We start from the raw sequence: 16,965 nt of genomic DNA on the forward strand, positions 1-16,965 counted from the left end.
AAGCAGCTTGGACACTGTGACAACACTGTACACAGATTCTCTTGTAGGATTTCATCTTCAGAGAACATGTCCAGAATAAGGAGGTTTGTTCTTTACAAAGCACATTCCTCCACAGCATCACACTTCATTTAGGGCAAAGAAAATTGAATCTGCAGGCACTGATTCAAAGGGAGGTCAGTCCATTGACTCTTAACAGGATCTGGATTACATCCTCAGTCAATAGAGAAATCAAATTTTCTCCAGTAATATACCTCTTCACAGGTTTGTGAAGATCTGTTAAGATTTGCGCATGCTGTCATTAGGGAGAGGTTGGGGTTGCCCCTTAGCATGATAGGGGTTTGGGGGGGACCATTGCCTGTTTTGAAAGAGATTTAAGTAGCTTAGTACATCACCGCATTACCATTAGTAATGCCAGGCTTGCAAAGAAGGTGATAAAAATTCCACAGGAGTAAGCTCTTGAAAGGATAAGAAAAGAGAAGCAACTCTCTTCTTCTTCTTCGGTCTTTTGTTTTTCTTAATATTGCTGTCTATCATGACAAGAAATGCAAAGCTCAAAGCTCAGACCAAGTGAAAAGTAGTAAAAGATCTTACCTTTTAAGAGATGAAGTACCTGCAGTCTTTCAGTGTTAGAACCTTTGGGATCTTGACTTGGTCAATCAAACAAAAAAATACCATGCAAAGGCTAGTTTGTCCTGTTGATAATATGTTTAAAATGTGTATAAATGTATGTATTTTTAGAAGGGTTTCTTTTTCCTGACAGTGGCCAAAGTAGAAATGTTTGTTAAACTATATTTCTCTGTTTCTTTAACTTAATTCACACACAATTGCCTTTCCTGTTGCTCCTCTCCTAATCATTGCTTCATTCATTTGTGCTCTCACACACATTAAACTCATACAGAGTCAGAAGGGGTGCCTCACATCATCATACAGCATAATTTAGATATGAAGCTGAGTGAATAAGCTGATATTCCTGATATCATGTTTAAATGCTGACCAAATAAGCCTTAACTCAGGAAGATGGTAGATTCCTAATTAAGGTGCTCAAAAGCATCTTTTCTGTCACAAGGGTTTTCTTTTTCTTGAAAAAGAATGGCCTTGAGGTTAGGCCAAAAGAGTGGGACTAGAACTCTGCCTCAAATTTTTGTGCACCTCTTCCCTCATGCATGATTGTACAACTTCTTTTGTCTTTTGTCTGTCAAATCCCTTTAGAACATTTTAAAGCACTGGAAGAGGTAGACCTAGCAGACTTCTAGATTTTAAGGCTAAACGCAGCTTTTGTCATCATTCAGTATGGCTGATACAGTGAGAAAGAGGTTGTAGTATGGAGGGTGTTGGTCTATTCTCCCAAATAGCAAGTGATAGGACAAGAGGAAATGGCCTCAAGTTGCACCAGGGGAGGTTTAGATTGGATATTAGGAAAAAATTCTTCATGGAAAGGGTTGTCAGGCATTGGAACAGGCTGCCCAGGGAAGTGGTGGAGTCACCATCCCTGGAGGTGTTTAAAACGTATTTAGATGAGGTTCTCAGGGACATGGTTTAGTGCGAGAGTTAGGTTATGGTTGGACTCAATCATCCTGAGGGTGTCTTCCAACTGAAATGATTCTATGATTCTATAAAAGACTAAGTTTGTGGTTTTTTTAGGACCTCCTTTTACCTGGCCAATTTCACTGAACTGTTCTGAACTCTGAACACTGAACTCTGTTAAGACAGTGCACTAACTTCATTGTTTATTATAGCTGGCAGAGTTTTATATAGTTGATGATCAGTATTCTCTTAATTCAGACATAACTATTCTCATTAACTGCAGTGTCAAGGCATTCATTCTAAAAATTGTGTGCAACTGTGTGAATATCATAGCAAATGTTTTTAGCACCTCCTTTCAGTTTTGATTCCATAACTTTTAGTGGCAAGGGTTTTATGTTGTTAGGCATCATTGCAAGTTCACGCATCAGCTAATCTTCTGCTTTTGAGATCTGAGCATCTCTCAAATGCAGTTGTTTATTTTCCCGTATTTTAGAGGAAATTAGGGACCATGTTTTTACCAAACACTCTTGGGTGCTCAACTACATACCAAATATGTAGTTGCCACTTCCAAACACCTTCCTTTTTAATTGTAGCCTTGTATAGGAGGTTGCACATTTTAAAAAAATATTTTAATGCAAAATTAAGTGGGCTTTTTTTTTTCTTTTACATACCTCTTTGCCTTGAGGTTTTTATTACCCTATCAGATTCTAGTCCCCAAGGTACATATTTAAGAGAGATAAGGCATCAAATCAATATATTCCAGCTACATCAATATCATGATCCTCCATCCAACAAAGTGTTAAGATGCATCTTTGCCTTCAGTGGTGGAGTCACTGGAGCTACTCACAGGCTACTTTCAAGCTCGTAGTTGCAGTTTTGGTACTAGGTAAAGATTTTCTGCTAACATTCACCATGAGAAATCTACCCCAAGCACAGGCCAACCTGTGTGGGTGTGGTTTGTGGCCAGCCCTGTCACTCCTCTTCCACAAAGGTTGCTCCTTTGAACAGCTATTCATTTTTTAGACCCACCCTGGAACAGTTACTCTCTTTCTAAATCCGCCCTCAAACAGTTACTCACCTTATCCACGCCCCCAAAGTGACGACAGTGGAAAGTCCAAGAAGGCAGCAGCACAGAGCTTGCAAACCCTCACGAGGCAAGAAAAACATTTGCTTCTTTTCTGTGTGTGGAATTTTTTTTTTTTTGTCAATGGTTTGTTGTGTTTTGTCTAAGAAGAGGCATGAGCTTTATGGTGGGAGGAATATATTCACAGTAAACCACTGCAGCAGTTAACAAATGACACAGCTTTGCTTCATCACGTAGCTAACCTTGGAAGCTGGTTTTTTTTGTTTCATGTCAAACATTCCTGTAGGATAAAGCTTAGTCCTTAATCTTTCCTAATTGATGTTATATGAATGGATTTCACACCTGACGTGAAAGCCATGAAATATTGTGAGTCATGTGAGGGGGTCTAATATTTCTGATTTTTTTTGTGGCTCAAACTACAGATCATGGGGATTCAATTAGGTATTGCTCGTACTTGATTTATGTTTTTCTACCAGTAGGTCAGCTAACTCAAAGGAAAATGTGTATGCTGTCCATCCTACCTGGGAAGAAGGGATTGTGCCACTGGGCATGATTGTAGGCTGTCATTTGATACAAATAATGTTTTCAGGAGTACTGAGTGCTTACAGGTGGCTTCTGGGCCTGACAGCTGCAAATGCTCAGCTGTCTAGAAAGCAGATCTTGCATAAATTCAACAGGGCTTGGAGTTGTAATGAGTTTCAGCCAGCTTGGCTCCAGATATTTGACCACACAGGTCATGGAGAGAATGATGGTCACAGCCTGATACCCTGCAAGGTGCTGAGCACTCCAGTCCCCATCCAACAGCTCACTTAGCCAGGACAGGTTTACTAGAGGGGTTAAAAGGTCTGTCACCCTCATTAAACCATGAGGTACAACGTATGCTCAGTTAAGTACAGAGGCTTTGCCTGCCCTCTCCAGTTAGCATTGCAGATGTGTCCTGCCCTTTGCTTTGGACCTGGCAGTCATCCCAGGATGCTAGTGCTCCTTGGGTATTTCAAATTTAGCATGTTGCTTTGCCAGGCTGTGACTGGAGTGTTCAGTTTGCCTTGCAGCACTGCATTCTAGATGGACTACTTATTTCTCTATTCTCTATTCTAGTATATTTAGTAGAGTAATTTCGACTGACAATTCATTAACTGTCTTAGCAATCTGTTGCTGCTGAAGTGCTAGGGTTAGTTTCTGATTTTGTTTTTCCTAGGCAAAATCTGTGTAAAATGTGAGAGCTCACATGGTGTTTTTGTTAGGTATGATGCACTCACCAGGATTTGAGGGAAACCTAAATTTCAGCTTCCAGACTCTAATGAATGCAGACAGTCTCTACATGGTCTCACATTACATTCTGCTGCTCAACCTAAAATTGGCCAACTCGGATTACTACAGGAAGAAGCCTGCCCAAGCCCCTGTGTTGCTGGTGAGCTGGGGAATATGGGAAAACTGTTAAAAAAATAAAATCTGTTTTGCTTCTTTTCACTTAAAACAGCCCACACGTAAAGCCTTCAGGCTGCTTGCTAAGTGGAGAAATAATAATTGCAAATCAAGTGTTCTTCAAGCTGCTTATGAATCTTGCATGATAAATGTTGTGCATCTGAATTACACAGCTTCTCTGTAATTCAGGGAGGAATGAATGCTGCTTACTGATTATCATTGAAGTAGTAGTCATTTTAATGGATACTCTATCTTCAGATCAGATCTTCATTAGCATCATGTGATGCAGCACGTATTGTTTGTGCATGTTATCAAGTGACATACCTTCATCTTGCAACTACTTTTGAGCATAATGACAAATTTCCTGCTTAATACTTGATATGTGTTTATGCAGGTGAAGACATGAGAAGTTAAGAGTGAAAAATAATTAGGTTTTAGTCATATGAACTGATTATTTTTGTGTCACCTGGGATTCCTCAGATTCTTGGGCTTTTTATAAATTGTTCTGTAGGCTGCAGGAGTTATAAAATACGAATCTGTGTTTTTCAACTAAGTTGGCCAAGAGAAATAATTTCAGGGTTTTCCTAAACATAAAAAAAATCAGTGATATATGGAACAAAAAAAATAAATAAAACAAAAAGATCTGTCAAAATGTACCATTATTGCTGATCGTCCCATGTAAGAGAATTTGTCTTCTAGAATACCTCAAAACCAAATGGGTTTTAACATCATAATCAGTTCTGGTATGTTCTTCAGCAGCTGCCAAAGCAATTCTGTGTCTCAGAACCTTCCCTAGGTGTAACACTGTGCCCAATGGGCCTGAGCATGACCTAAGTATTGTTGAAAATAATTCAGATATCTAATTGGACCCCAGTTTGTCTGTGGTGACTTCAAGCCAGAAGGACCTGATAGTTGAACAGGCAGCATTAGGTGCCACAACTTCTTTTTATTGGAATTTACACACTATCCCTGCCTTATGGAAATAGTGAGAGATCAGCATGTCCCATTGTTACTGTGCAAGAACTGTCATTATGATTTGCATCTTGCATGAACTGCAGTGAGAGAAGGGAGAGCTCCTTGTTTGTGTCATTCTTCACTGTGATCCTCGGTTAATTCTTACATTTGCATAACTTCATTTCTACTCCTGCATTCCCTCAAGCTGAGGAGTAGATCTAGGGGCTGAGGCTCATGCTGTAGGGCTTACTGTTGTCTTACATCTGGCTTTTATGGCTCTCTGCAGAAGGAGTTCATGAAGCAGGTCCAGTCCAGTGGAGTGTTGATGGTATTTTCCCAGGCCTGGGTTGAAGAACTGTACCACCAGGTACTAGAAAGGAACATGCTGGGGGAAGCTGGATACTGGGGAAGCCCTGAAGAGCACAGCCTTCCACTTATCACCATGCTGACCGGTCAGTGCTGTGTTATGGTGGCAAGACTAACTTCCAGACACGTGTCTAAGACAAGCTACAATAACATGCTGCTTCATTGCATTACATACAGAACAGCATGTCATCATGCAACATGTGGTGTTTGACAAAATTACCAGTAGAGAAGGAATCAGACTTAACTGTGGCAGGTACTTAAGTGTTTGTTTTGGATCAGACAGAAAGATTTTGAAATATGGGTTTAAAAACAAACTGTCCCTGGAGACAAGGAGAGTAGGTTTGTTCACTGAACCAAAACATCTCTTAGTTTTGTTAGCCTCAGTTCTGGTAGACTTGGTAGCTGTTAATGATAGGTGGTAAGGCTGCTGTTTTCTTGATGTCATAGTAAAGCCATTTCAGTGTGCCTGTGGTGCAGTGCAAATAAAAATAGCAGCTTCTGATCCTGGAAGCCTTCCACAGATTGAGCTCCCCTTGGTTCAGATTTGTGCTATGGCAGGGTTATGCCAAATGGCACTGGAGAGAAGCTGAAAACCTGGAGCACCTCTAACAAATTCTTAAAAACAATCCTTAGCTTCATTTGAGGGAAAAAAATCAAATGGTATCAGCTGAAAGGCAGCAGGATGTCTATGATATTGGATTGATATAAAATGCACTGTCTGCTTGAATGCGTATACTGTGTGATTACAAAGAGGTAATTAAAACCGTGTATGCAGGGAGAACACTGGCTTCAGCTGAGCCATTAACTGGTAATCAAAGGGCATTGCTCTGAAAGTTTTTTTGCTAATGGTATTGAGCTGAGTGTTGCTTTAAGCTATTGAGTGGAGAGCGGAAAGAAACACTTTGGAAAAACAATAGCCATGAAGTATGTGGAGAAGAGACAGACGGACAGGGGCTGCTAGCAGGGAAATCAATCTGATGTCCCTAACATTAAACTCCGTGTGGGAAGCTGGTCTTTTGTTGCGTTGGAGAAAGGGTTGTATTTCTTTTGCTGAGACTGAACTAGGTATACTAAAAACTGCATTTAGGACATAGGATCCCAGTGCATCTTGAGGACTCTGAGGTCTGGGGATGTCTAGATACAGGATTTAGCAAGATTTGAAAGGTTATACTAAGAAAAATGGAGATTTAAGAGTGTGGGAAGTTCTGAACTGCAAAAAATACCATGAAATCTTTGCCGAGAGTTCTATTGACTGCATAACTTCAGGGGAAGGGGTTTAGGGGCTGATGCTTCTGAGAGTGGGATATTTGCCCTCTTCAAGAAAACATTAGTTATACTGGGTTAAGCATGAGATGCCACAGTTCTTGTTTATGTCAAGGCTTCAGAAGGCTGCCAGAAAAGAGCAACTAAAAAACATACCAGAGAAGTCAGGTGCACTAGTACTTAATTTGAATGAAGAGCCAGTAGGAGATGCTTTCCTTATACCATCCCTATGTCGAATAGTAATCTGTTATTTTTTAATGTTCTGGCAGATATCGATGGCTTGGGAAGCAGTGCAATTGGTGGCCAATTGATGGCATCTGCTTCAGCTCAATCTCCTCTTTCCCAAAACCGGAAGACAGATGATTCTGTCGTTGCAGGTATTAAGATTGTATTATAAGCATAGATGTATCTATCAGCAGCGGGTTGTTATATGCCATAAGAATATTTAGATAAATTGTGGTTTAGAACAACAATTTAAGGGTTGTCAGTACATCCTACATGTTAATTGATAGCCCAGCATGCAGAGGACAAATATGACTTGTTTTCTTACCACTGATGATTAAGCCACTGTTGTGTCATTTTCCAGCAGTAGTAGTAATGCATTTCTCGCTCCAGGAGTTGCTTTTGCCCGATACCTTTTAATCGGCTGTTGGAAGAACTTGATTGACACTTTGTCCACACCACTGACTGGCCGCATGGCAGGCAGCTCGAAGGGACTGGCCTTCATCTTGGGAGCAGAAGGAGCCAAGGAGCAGAACCAAAAGGAGAAGGACTCCATCTGCGTGAGCCTGGACGGACTGAGGAGGGCAGCCCGGCTGAGCTGTGCTCTAGGTACTGTTGCATGTGGGATGTCATGGCAGACTCATAAAATAGGATGCTAACTTTCCTTGAAAGAATTTAGGAGAGAGAAAAGCAGCATCCTGTTCCAGTCTCGGATAGGAACCTGGACTGTAGGACTCCCCATAGAGTGTACCTGCCCTACAGCCAGCTTTCCTTGACACAACTTGTTGTTGAGATTGCATGGGACTAGGTAGGAAATGCTGGTTAAACAATAATTGTGTTGTTGCTTTCCAGGAGTTGCTGCTAACTGTGCATCTGCTCTTGCCCAAATGGCTGCTGCCTCATGTGTCCAAGAAGAGAAAGAGGAAAAAGAAATCCAAGAGCCCAGTGATACTATAGCTCAAGGTAACTACGTGCTTAAATTACCTACCTTATTTCATGTTGCCTGCGAAGATGCAACTGGAAAGTACTTTGCTACACATAGAAGGACAGAGGGGAATGCCAGTACTGTGCACCACTCACTTGTAGGCATGTGGGATGTATGTCTAGAGGCTTCAGTACGTGTCGTACTGTCCTAGGTTCTTAACATTATGTCACACTAATTATATTTTATATGGAACTGAAATCAGTGGAACAACAGATGAGCCAACAGCATTTTTGAAATGTGAACTTTTTAAGCCTTGTGATACTAGTATGAGTACTAGAGAGCATCAGAGAAACAATTTTTTTAATATTCTGGGTGGTAATATAAGCTGAGTTTGCATCTCTCTCATTCTGTCCTGTGTATAAATCCTTTGTTGTCTTTGTCATCATCATATTTAAAACTGGTTCTGAATCAAGTTAAATGAAGCTGGAATGAAAACATGATAAATGTATAACATATAAAAAGTTCTGCATCTCTACACCACTACTTCAAACCCAGTGGAAGTCAATAAAGTCAATAAAGCCAATGCCTGTTTGGAAAAGCACATAAAATGTGTCTGACATCTGATTTCTAGTGCCAAGAAGCCCATAACAAAATACAGTGTCACACAAATGACCCTGCTTGACACTTAAATTTGGTGTCTCAGTAGAGAAAACAAAATTGAATAGGCCTGAGCACAAACTAGCTTTTGGTCACTCTGATAGATATGACTGAAGTGAGTTGGCCAGGCCACACTGAAGCAAGAGGAGGCAGTAGCACTGGCCAGAGGCCAACATATCTGTTCTATAAAAGCTTGCAAAGCTTCAAAATTTGTTTCCATTCCAATGCAGCATGAAAATTAAGCTTTTCAGAGATTCTCAGGAAAAAGAATGAAGTCCAAATGCTTGTTAGTTCATCTCAGGATTAGTTTTGCTTTGGCAAGTGTCCATTAACAAAAGCTCTTTGGTGGAACATTTGTGTGGAAATAGATGTGAAATCTGCAAACTTTTTTTTTTTTTTTGCTAGCAAAGGACATTTTGGTAAAAATAAATAAATATCTAGCCAGCCAGCTCCAAAAAGAAACATGTATTATCACTGGCAATCTGCATCTGTTCTGTGGGCAACAAGATGTGAATTTGGGGGTGGAGGGTGTCGATCTGGCATTGATTTTTTTTTTTTTGTGCATATAAGATCAATCAAAAGGGATTTTAATTTTAAAACTGCCTTATGTTTATTAGGAAGAAATGGGTTTCTCTGATTTTTTTGGTTTTTTTGGTCTAAAAGCTTTCAGACTCTATACCTTTGCCATCACCCTATATACAAACTAGTGTTTGTTTAAAAGATGGAGAAGCTAACGTTGGGTTTTTTTATTATTTATTTTTTGTGCTGCAGTGAAACAGAAAGTGGAGCAGAAACTCGAGCAGATGGGGAAAGTGCAGGGAGTCTGCCTGCACACTGCTCATGTTCTGTGCATGGATGCAGTCCTTAACGTGGGCTTGGAGATGGGAAGCCACAATCAGGACTGTTGGCCTCATGTGTTCAGGTACCCACCAGTATTCCCAAAATAAACAGAATTTATACCACATTGCCTGAAAGTAATGGACTGAGAAAAAGGACTTTACATGCTCTACGAGTATTCCATATAGTCAGAGTGAATTAACTGCCAGTATCCGCAAGAGAAAAGATGATGCTGTTTTCCACCACTATTCAGAGACAAAATCAATGCTTAGAAATTTCAAAGTTACCAGAAGACTGTTGCAAGCCCAGGAACCTGAGTGGGCTTTTCATACAACACCACTAAACTATTTGCTATCTAAGCACACGGGAGGCCAAAGGATGTAAAATGACACATTATCCATGTGTAGTCTGAAAGTTAGAGGTCATCTGATTATGGTTTGAGGAAAATATCCTGTACATCATATCTGCTTCAGATGTAGAAATCAGTGCCTGTGAATTGGCAGCAGGTTTCCATGTAAGGTGGCTTCTCAGAGCGATGGGGCTGTGAGGCAGCTGAGAGCTGTACTTGCACTATCCTCCTGACTCCCCTCTGAAGTATAGACCCGTGCTTTTCTTCAGTGAACCTGGCGATTAGTGGGGGGAGGAGTTGTTGTTTTGGGGGCTTTTATTCATCTTTTGCTTCTCCTGTTTGTTCTCAGGGTGTGTGAGTACATCAGCACACTGGAGCACACCCACTTCAGTGACGGTGTTTCCCAGCCCTCTCTTACCATCACCCAGTCACAGCAGGCACCTGGAGGGCTGCACCCCGACTCTGAGCCTGGAGAGTCTCCTCAGGCACTGACCCCCGAGCAGGAGACCGCCCTCAGCAGCAATCCTGTCATTCAGCCAGTTTCTATTCAGGAACTCGTCAAGGAGAGCAGTAAGGGCAGAGCTTTTGACTTCCGTGGAGGCAGCCTGCTGTGTGGGACCAGTGCTGCCAAGGCTGTTCTCACACTCTCCACACAAGCTGACAGGTAAAAGCAGCGGCTGTCAGGAACCAGAATCCCTGTCCTCAAAACAGGAGCAAAATGGACCTTTCTGTGGTGCAGTCGGGCTTGATTTTGTCTGTTGCAGCCACTTGGTTCAGCTGAGTTTCACAAAACAGCTGCATGTGTGTCACAAACAGCAGTTCCTAAAAGATCTGGTTTTCTGTATCTCTACAGTACCTGCCCTGCAGGTACAGGGCTGAGTAAGTCTGTGCACAACAGTGAATACGCCAAGTAAACGAAATGCATCCTGAGAGTGGTGGATTTATTGCTTGCATGTAAATTAATCTGTCGTGTTCCTTAAAGCAGACGAAATAACTGTCTTGTCGTGACAGGAAGGGACTGAGTCACAAGACCGGTGTCAGTTAGAAAGCAGCTGCTTCTGTCAGGACTGTGTGGACAGCTTGCCAGCCTGCCCCAAGGTGTCTGAAGGAGGAAATGCCACCACGCGTGGTCACAGAACGACCAGGCTACATGTCCCTACAACACAGTCTGCAGACTGATATGTCACAGACTTCTTCACTACTTCTGCTATTCTTTCAGCAGCCCAGGCCAGAGTTGAATATTTCCTGGGTTTGCATGCTTTTTATACTTTTTTCTCTCCAGCTAATACTTTGCATTCTTGATCTCTGCTCATAGAAGATCGTTATTTGTAAATGCAGAAGGAAAAAGTAATGCGTACTGGCTCTACCCGTAGGAATTAGACTCTGTGCATGGAAAGTACCTTTTATTCAGGAAGCTCACAATACAACTTGGTTCCGAGAATGAGAGAATAGCAGTACTGTAATTTTAACAATGCAGGTTTGGTTTCCACACTGTTACTTCAATATGGATGTTATTAGGACTCAATCCCCAGTTTCCCAGTGCTATAGGAAGTTTTTCCTGACGAGCAACGTCAGAAAATCGTATTTGTGTCTAACTTGTGGCTGCACCATGTGAAGTCTCACTGTGATCTCTCTGAAACTCACCTCCTATGTGAGCATAAATTTACTGCTTTAAGGATATTGATTTTAACTCTTAAATCTTCAGAGCTCATTGCAGCTGAAGATAACATCTCTTGTTTATATTCCTAAATAGAAATTCAGGTACAGCGACTTTAGGTTTAAGACTTGAATTAATTTGTTTTTCATGGAAGGATTTGTAACTTCAGATGGAGCAAACTGGTGTAACTCTCAAGTCAGTGAAGCTATGATGATACGTGTTGTGAGGACTGGGCATATTCTCACTGTTTTTTGATTACTGGTTCATGAACTGCTTATAGCATTAAGATACCTTAATGGGGAAGCATTGATTCCTTGAAAAAGTGGATTTTTGTTTTAGTACCACAGGTGAATCTTGGAAGGGTACTAGTTGGTCCTGCAGCACTCTACTTTCCCACCCTCCAATCAATAAAGCTTCCAGATCAAAGTCTTTCTGTAGCACTGTATAAATGAAAAAGCCCTCAATAAACCGGTGCGTCACCAGAGGCAACACGTAGCAGCCGTGTAGAGATAAGAGATTTCCTCTTACATACACATTTAAGTCTGCATCTCATGAATTTTTCAATTAGATTCTGTTCTTTTACTCACAGGCTCTTTGAAGATGCTGCTGACAAGCTAAACTTGATGGCACTGGCAGGCTTCCTTTACCAGCTCAAGAAGGCTTCTCAGGCCCAGCTTTTCCATTCAGTCACAGATACAGTTGATTACTCCCTTGCAATGCCAGGTAAATTGCCTACAGATCCCTTATAGGCTTCTGTGTTTCATATACACCTGTACTGCTTACGGGACTTGCTTTGTATTCTTACGGTTTTAATTTTTCCAATTTAGTCTAATGAAATCTTTCTGTAGGAGCAATTCAAAGTCTTTAGAAAAAGTTGAGCGCTTTTTTTGGACAGGCACTACATCCACACCTGCTATAAAACACTTCAGAGGACACTGATTTGTGGTTTGGACTTTGAGAGTGTTAATTATCCACAGACATCTAATCACAGCCCCATTTTTGAAGCCCAATCCAGTAAGGAAACTTGGGTGAATGTAGACCTAAGACAGTGGATTTAGGTTAGACATTTGACAGTGGGATAACCTCAGAAATGTTCAGAAAATAGGTGATAGCAAACAAAGCACACAACTGAAGAATGTTAATTAACACAGTGGGATTTGTCCTGCTTGCTCTTCCCCAGCAGAGTGGAGAACATACAAACAAAAGCCTGTAAATTGTCATTTCCACCACTGTCTCAATTGGTGGACTCGACCCACTGTCCCATGGCAGACGTGGATTTTATCTGGTATATATCTCCAATTTAATCGGTTTCCTCTCTCCCTGAAGTGTTACTTGTCATTTACTCAATGTGACACTTCAAGTTGTTTGGTTTTTGCTCTTGCTTGTCTCCAGGCCTCAACATTCATCACTTTATTTTTTATAAATAATGACCCTCTTATCATGTATTTAGTAGGCAGTCAACAGTAGTTAGTAATAATGAAACTAAAATTAGGATAGAGCAATTAAATGTTTTTTTAAATATTAAAAGTGATGTGCCCCCTGTTTACATCTTTCATTAGAGATAAAAGCACTGGCATATTTTAGATGAGAGAATGAACGTCTTTCCAAATGTTGTAAGAGCAGTGGAAGATTAATCCCTTTCAATACGAAATAAGTATTACTGGCTAGGGAACAGGAAAGTATTTTCTCACAGTCCTGGCTTCACATGCTTTGCTTGATAAATACGAAAGGACAAACTAAAACTAAATAAATTGCAGTTTTTATTCTTACCTGTAGATGTCACCAAAGGTTTTTGCAACTATTATTTCGGATCTTGTTACCAATTTAACTCCTTGCTTAACTTTTCCAAGCCTTTGTCTTTAAAATGTTTCCCAAAAAAAGATCACTTAAGTAAAAATAAAGTGTGTTTAATAAGTTGTTGTTAAAACTTGGGTCAATCTCCTCTTCTTTTATCTGCACAGACATAGGCCGTGTTTTACACTGATTTTTTTTTTTCCCTTTTTTTTTCCTCCACCACTCTGCTCCTCCGACTTAATACTTCTACCTTGATTTAAATTTCAATGTAGACATCTAGAGATGAAGGAGCTGCTGTTGCTTAGATTCCATTTATTTTCTTATACTTCCTTGTAGGTGAAGTAAAATCTACCCAGGACAGGAGAAGTGCACTTCACTTGTTCCGGCTCGGTGATGCCATGCTCAGAATTGTAAGGAGTAAATCTCGCCCATTGCTCCACCTCATGCGCTGCTGGAGCCTGGTGGCGCCTCACCTTGTAGAGGTAGGAGCGAGGGAGAAAATGGGAATGTGCGCAAGAAATGGCAAAGCTGAAACAGCTGAAGAAGGCTTGGTAGATCTTAAAACGTATATCAACCCTCAACGTTGTCAGTTCTGGTTACACTCTTGTTGAGGTATTGTATATGCTGTTTCATATGTTGTGATACTAGCATTGAGAGGTGCACTTTTAAATAACTGAAATGGGAAGGTCCGGGGACAGTGTGTTGAATTTTTGCAATACGATACTTCCTGTGTGTCCATGGTGAAAAAAAGGAAGCCACCCTAAGAGGTTACAAGTAACTCCACTATCTACCTATTTGCTCAGTCAAGGTCTGCATCCTTGCAAGTCTTCCCATTAAATGATGCAGGTTCTCTTTTCCCACATAAAACCAGCTCAACTGGGAAGAAGGTGACATTTTTCCCTTTCCTTCTCCTTTCCTAACAGCCCATTATGTGGAAAACTAGTGTCTCACTTGCCTTTGCATACCAGCCTGAGACCACTTTAAATACTTTTCATGTTTTGAACACTTTTAAGTCTTTTAAGATCCCAAGGCAGTTTAAACTCAAGTACCTTCCATGTTTTTAGAATGCAGGACTGGTCGGTCTTTTTCGTTGACTTCAGTGCGGATGAGGGCATTACTGGGAAGGAGCAATATCAGGGAAAGGACAGAATTTAGCATAACCTACATAGTTACTCAAAACAGTAACTTCATATCCGGATTTATTAGTGTTGATTTTTTTAATAGCTCCTCCAAAAGTGATGAGAACCTTCCCACTTCCATAAATAGCCAAATAAAAGTGACATTTGGTCATGCATAGATAGGTATGGTCAATATATGCAGAAACTACATTTTTGAAGGGAAAATGGTCACATAGTAGAAACAAAAGACATTTCACATGAGTTCTGTTCTGTGAGGTTTATAATTTATTTATTTTTAGCTCTGTGCTTTTTGAATCGTCAGCAAACCTTCATGCATCCGTGGGACTCTGAACAGCTCAGAGTCTCAGTCACCCATTTCCATGGCAGTACTCTCCCATTTTCATTGCAGTAGAGTCCCTAGTCTTGTTAACAGTGAAGCTGTTTTTAGGGTTCAGCAGCATGAAGTGCTTACCTCCCTTAAAAATGTTTTGCTAAAAGCAAATTTTTTGCTTCGACAAACTCTAATACTCCTCCTTTCTCTGCAGGCTGCCTGTCATAAGGAGAGACATGTGTCTCGGAAGGCTGTCTCCTTCATCCATGACATCCTCACTGAAGTGCTGACAGACTGGAATGAGCCTTCTCATTTTCACTTTAATGAGGCGCTTTTCCGCCCCTTTGAGCGTATCATGCAGCTAGAGCTGTGTGATGAGGATGTGCAAGACCAGGCAAGTCAGCCCTGATCAGGGTGTCTGTATCTGACGTACCATGCCCATAAGAAGAATGGTCTCCAGAGTGCACTAGGTCCACTTGAAAGCATTTCCAATGTGTCCTTCATCATATTCAAGGAGTCAGGAGAGGTCTGCCTACATAAGCCAGCATTGTGGCAGAGCATGGAGACAGTACACCTGGCTTTAAAGCAATTAAATAAAACTTTTAAGTATCTAAAAAAAAATTAATAATAAATTACTGTAGACTGACATAGTGAAATCTAGGAATGTGTTTAAAGCCATCCTCATTTCTTCTGAAGGTCTGTGTACCAGTTCTGGTTTTTTGTTTTATTCTTTTAACCTCTCCTACACGGTCTGCAGGTGGTCACCTCTATAGGAGAATTGGTGGAAATGTGTTCTACCCAGATCCAGTCAGGATGGAGACCCCTGTTCAGTGCTCTGGAAACAGTGCACAGCAGCAGCAAGTCCGAGGTTAAAGAGTACCTTGTAGGAGAATACTCTATGGGTAAGGAGTTACTGAACTGACTGTTTCATATGTGCTTTTGTTTCCCTGTGTTATTCCTTGGGGACACAACAACTGACTCGATAGATTAAAGTGTCCTACCTGAACAGTGGCACTTAGCAGTGGCACTGCAACACTTCAGAACTGTACTGAAGTATCTGCTTTATTAGTTGTGGTGGGAGAGAGAGCAGAGGTATTGTTCTGACTTTTTGTCTGTTAGATTCTGGCAGATGAGTAGAATGAGAAATAAATGGTGCGAACCTACTTGAATATTCTTGAGCAAAACAGTAGTGCAGGAGTACTGAGCTTGGCTGGGCCCTTGTCACTGTCCTGCTAGAGAAAGGAAAGCATACTCTATACAGCCACCACATCTCATGTGGAGTGTCTTTCTTACGATATGAAATTTATTGCTCTTATACATGAGGGTTAGTGTGATAATCTAGGCACTTAATCACAGGGCTTCAAATTGCTAGCACCATTACAAACCATGTTTGCCCTAAGAATGATTCTACATCTCTCCCAAAGATTGCTTGTATGAGTAATACAGGAAAATCACTTTAATCTGTTCTTTTGCCCCATTAGAAGGCATTTTTAAATGTTACAAGTCATGTGTAAGGAATATGGTTTTCCTCCTAAATTCTGTCTTTCAGATCTGTTATGATCAATAGCAAAATGCAACTGTATACAGCTTTTGAAGACTGATACTCCACTTAGGAAAAGCAGAGGTATTTTGCCACTGTATAGACTGAACACTTTTCCAAGTGACTGCTCACATCTTGGCAATTATCAAGTACTAAACCAGAAACCTCCACAAAACAGAAGTGTTAGCTACTGAGCTGAGTTCAAGAGCTCAAACCCGCCCTTACCATTTGGGCAGGCATAAGCTGATATTTTTCACAGATAAGGGAAAGGAAGAGGTCTCTATTACTTGCTATGAAGGGCTACACCGGTTACCTCAGGAGCAAAAGAAGGTTTTACTTCAAATATCATTTCTGTGTCTGCCCAGAACAGAAGAGATTCTACAGATTCAGTTAATTTGTTGAAAAACGGTTGGAAAATCACCTTTATGGGGGATGGGGAAGAGTTCTCATGTTGTTATTTCCCCAGGGAAACGCCAGGCTCCGGTGTTTGATGTCTTTGAAGCATTTCTAAATACAGACAGCATCCAAGTCTTTGCTAATGCTGCCACCAGTTATATTATGTGCCTTATGAAGTTTGTCAAAGGACTGGGTAAATATTTTTTATTTTCCTTTTATCCCGTTAAGTCATTATATTTCAAATTTGATCTTGCAGAAGAGGATAATTCAGTTATGTAATACATAGTATGGCAGGGAAGAGAGAGGCAGTGTAGAAATCAAGTCCAGAATGAAAACCAACAAAACAAAACCAAAAAAGCCACCTTGCACAGAATATTGTAGAAATGGCCTGGCATTGTGCAGTGACAGCATGGATTGTCTGCAGCAGAATGGGGTACGTTTTTATACTCAGCAGTCAAAGGCACAAGGCTCCTTTCTACCTCTGCCCACCTCAGCAGCAGTAGTTTGGCATATGCCGTGCTGA

At 40.9% G+C, this 16,965-nt stretch overlaps 1 protein-coding gene across 4 annotated transcripts in view; it reads left to right on the top strand.

Annotated features, from left to right (window-relative positions):
• The window catches only part of ARFGEF3 (ARFGEF family member 3), a 91,564-nt gene that overhangs the window by 53,764 nt on the left and 20,835 nt on the right, over positions 1–16,965 (top strand). For all 4 annotated transcript variants that reach the window (XM_065630860.1, XM_065630861.1, XM_065630862.1 and 1 more), the window contains 12 exons: positions 3,853–4,019; positions 5,274–5,439; positions 6,886–6,993; positions 7,232–7,447; positions 7,691–7,801; positions 9,192–9,342; positions 9,956–10,270; positions 11,853–11,986; positions 13,394–13,539; positions 14,721–14,900; positions 15,264–15,408; positions 16,513–16,635. In XM_065630860.1, the coding sequence (XP_065486932.1) occupies positions 3,853–4,019; positions 5,274–5,439; positions 6,886–6,993; positions 7,232–7,447; positions 7,691–7,801; positions 9,192–9,342; positions 9,956–10,270; positions 11,853–11,986; positions 13,394–13,539; positions 14,721–14,900; positions 15,264–15,408; positions 16,513–16,635 (1,962 nt within the window). The remainder of the gene's footprint in view (positions 1–3,852; positions 4,020–5,273; positions 5,440–6,885; positions 6,994–7,231; positions 7,448–7,690; positions 7,802–9,191; positions 9,343–9,955; positions 10,271–11,852; positions 11,987–13,393; positions 13,540–14,720; positions 14,901–15,263; positions 15,409–16,512; positions 16,636–16,965) is intronic.

Source organism: Caloenas nicobarica, chromosome 3 (assembly GCF_036013445.1).
Source record: "Caloenas nicobarica isolate bCalNic1 chromosome 3, bCalNic1.hap1, whole genome shotgun sequence".
Classification (NCBI taxonomy): domain Eukaryota; kingdom Metazoa; phylum Chordata; class Aves; order Columbiformes; family Columbidae; genus Caloenas; species Caloenas nicobarica.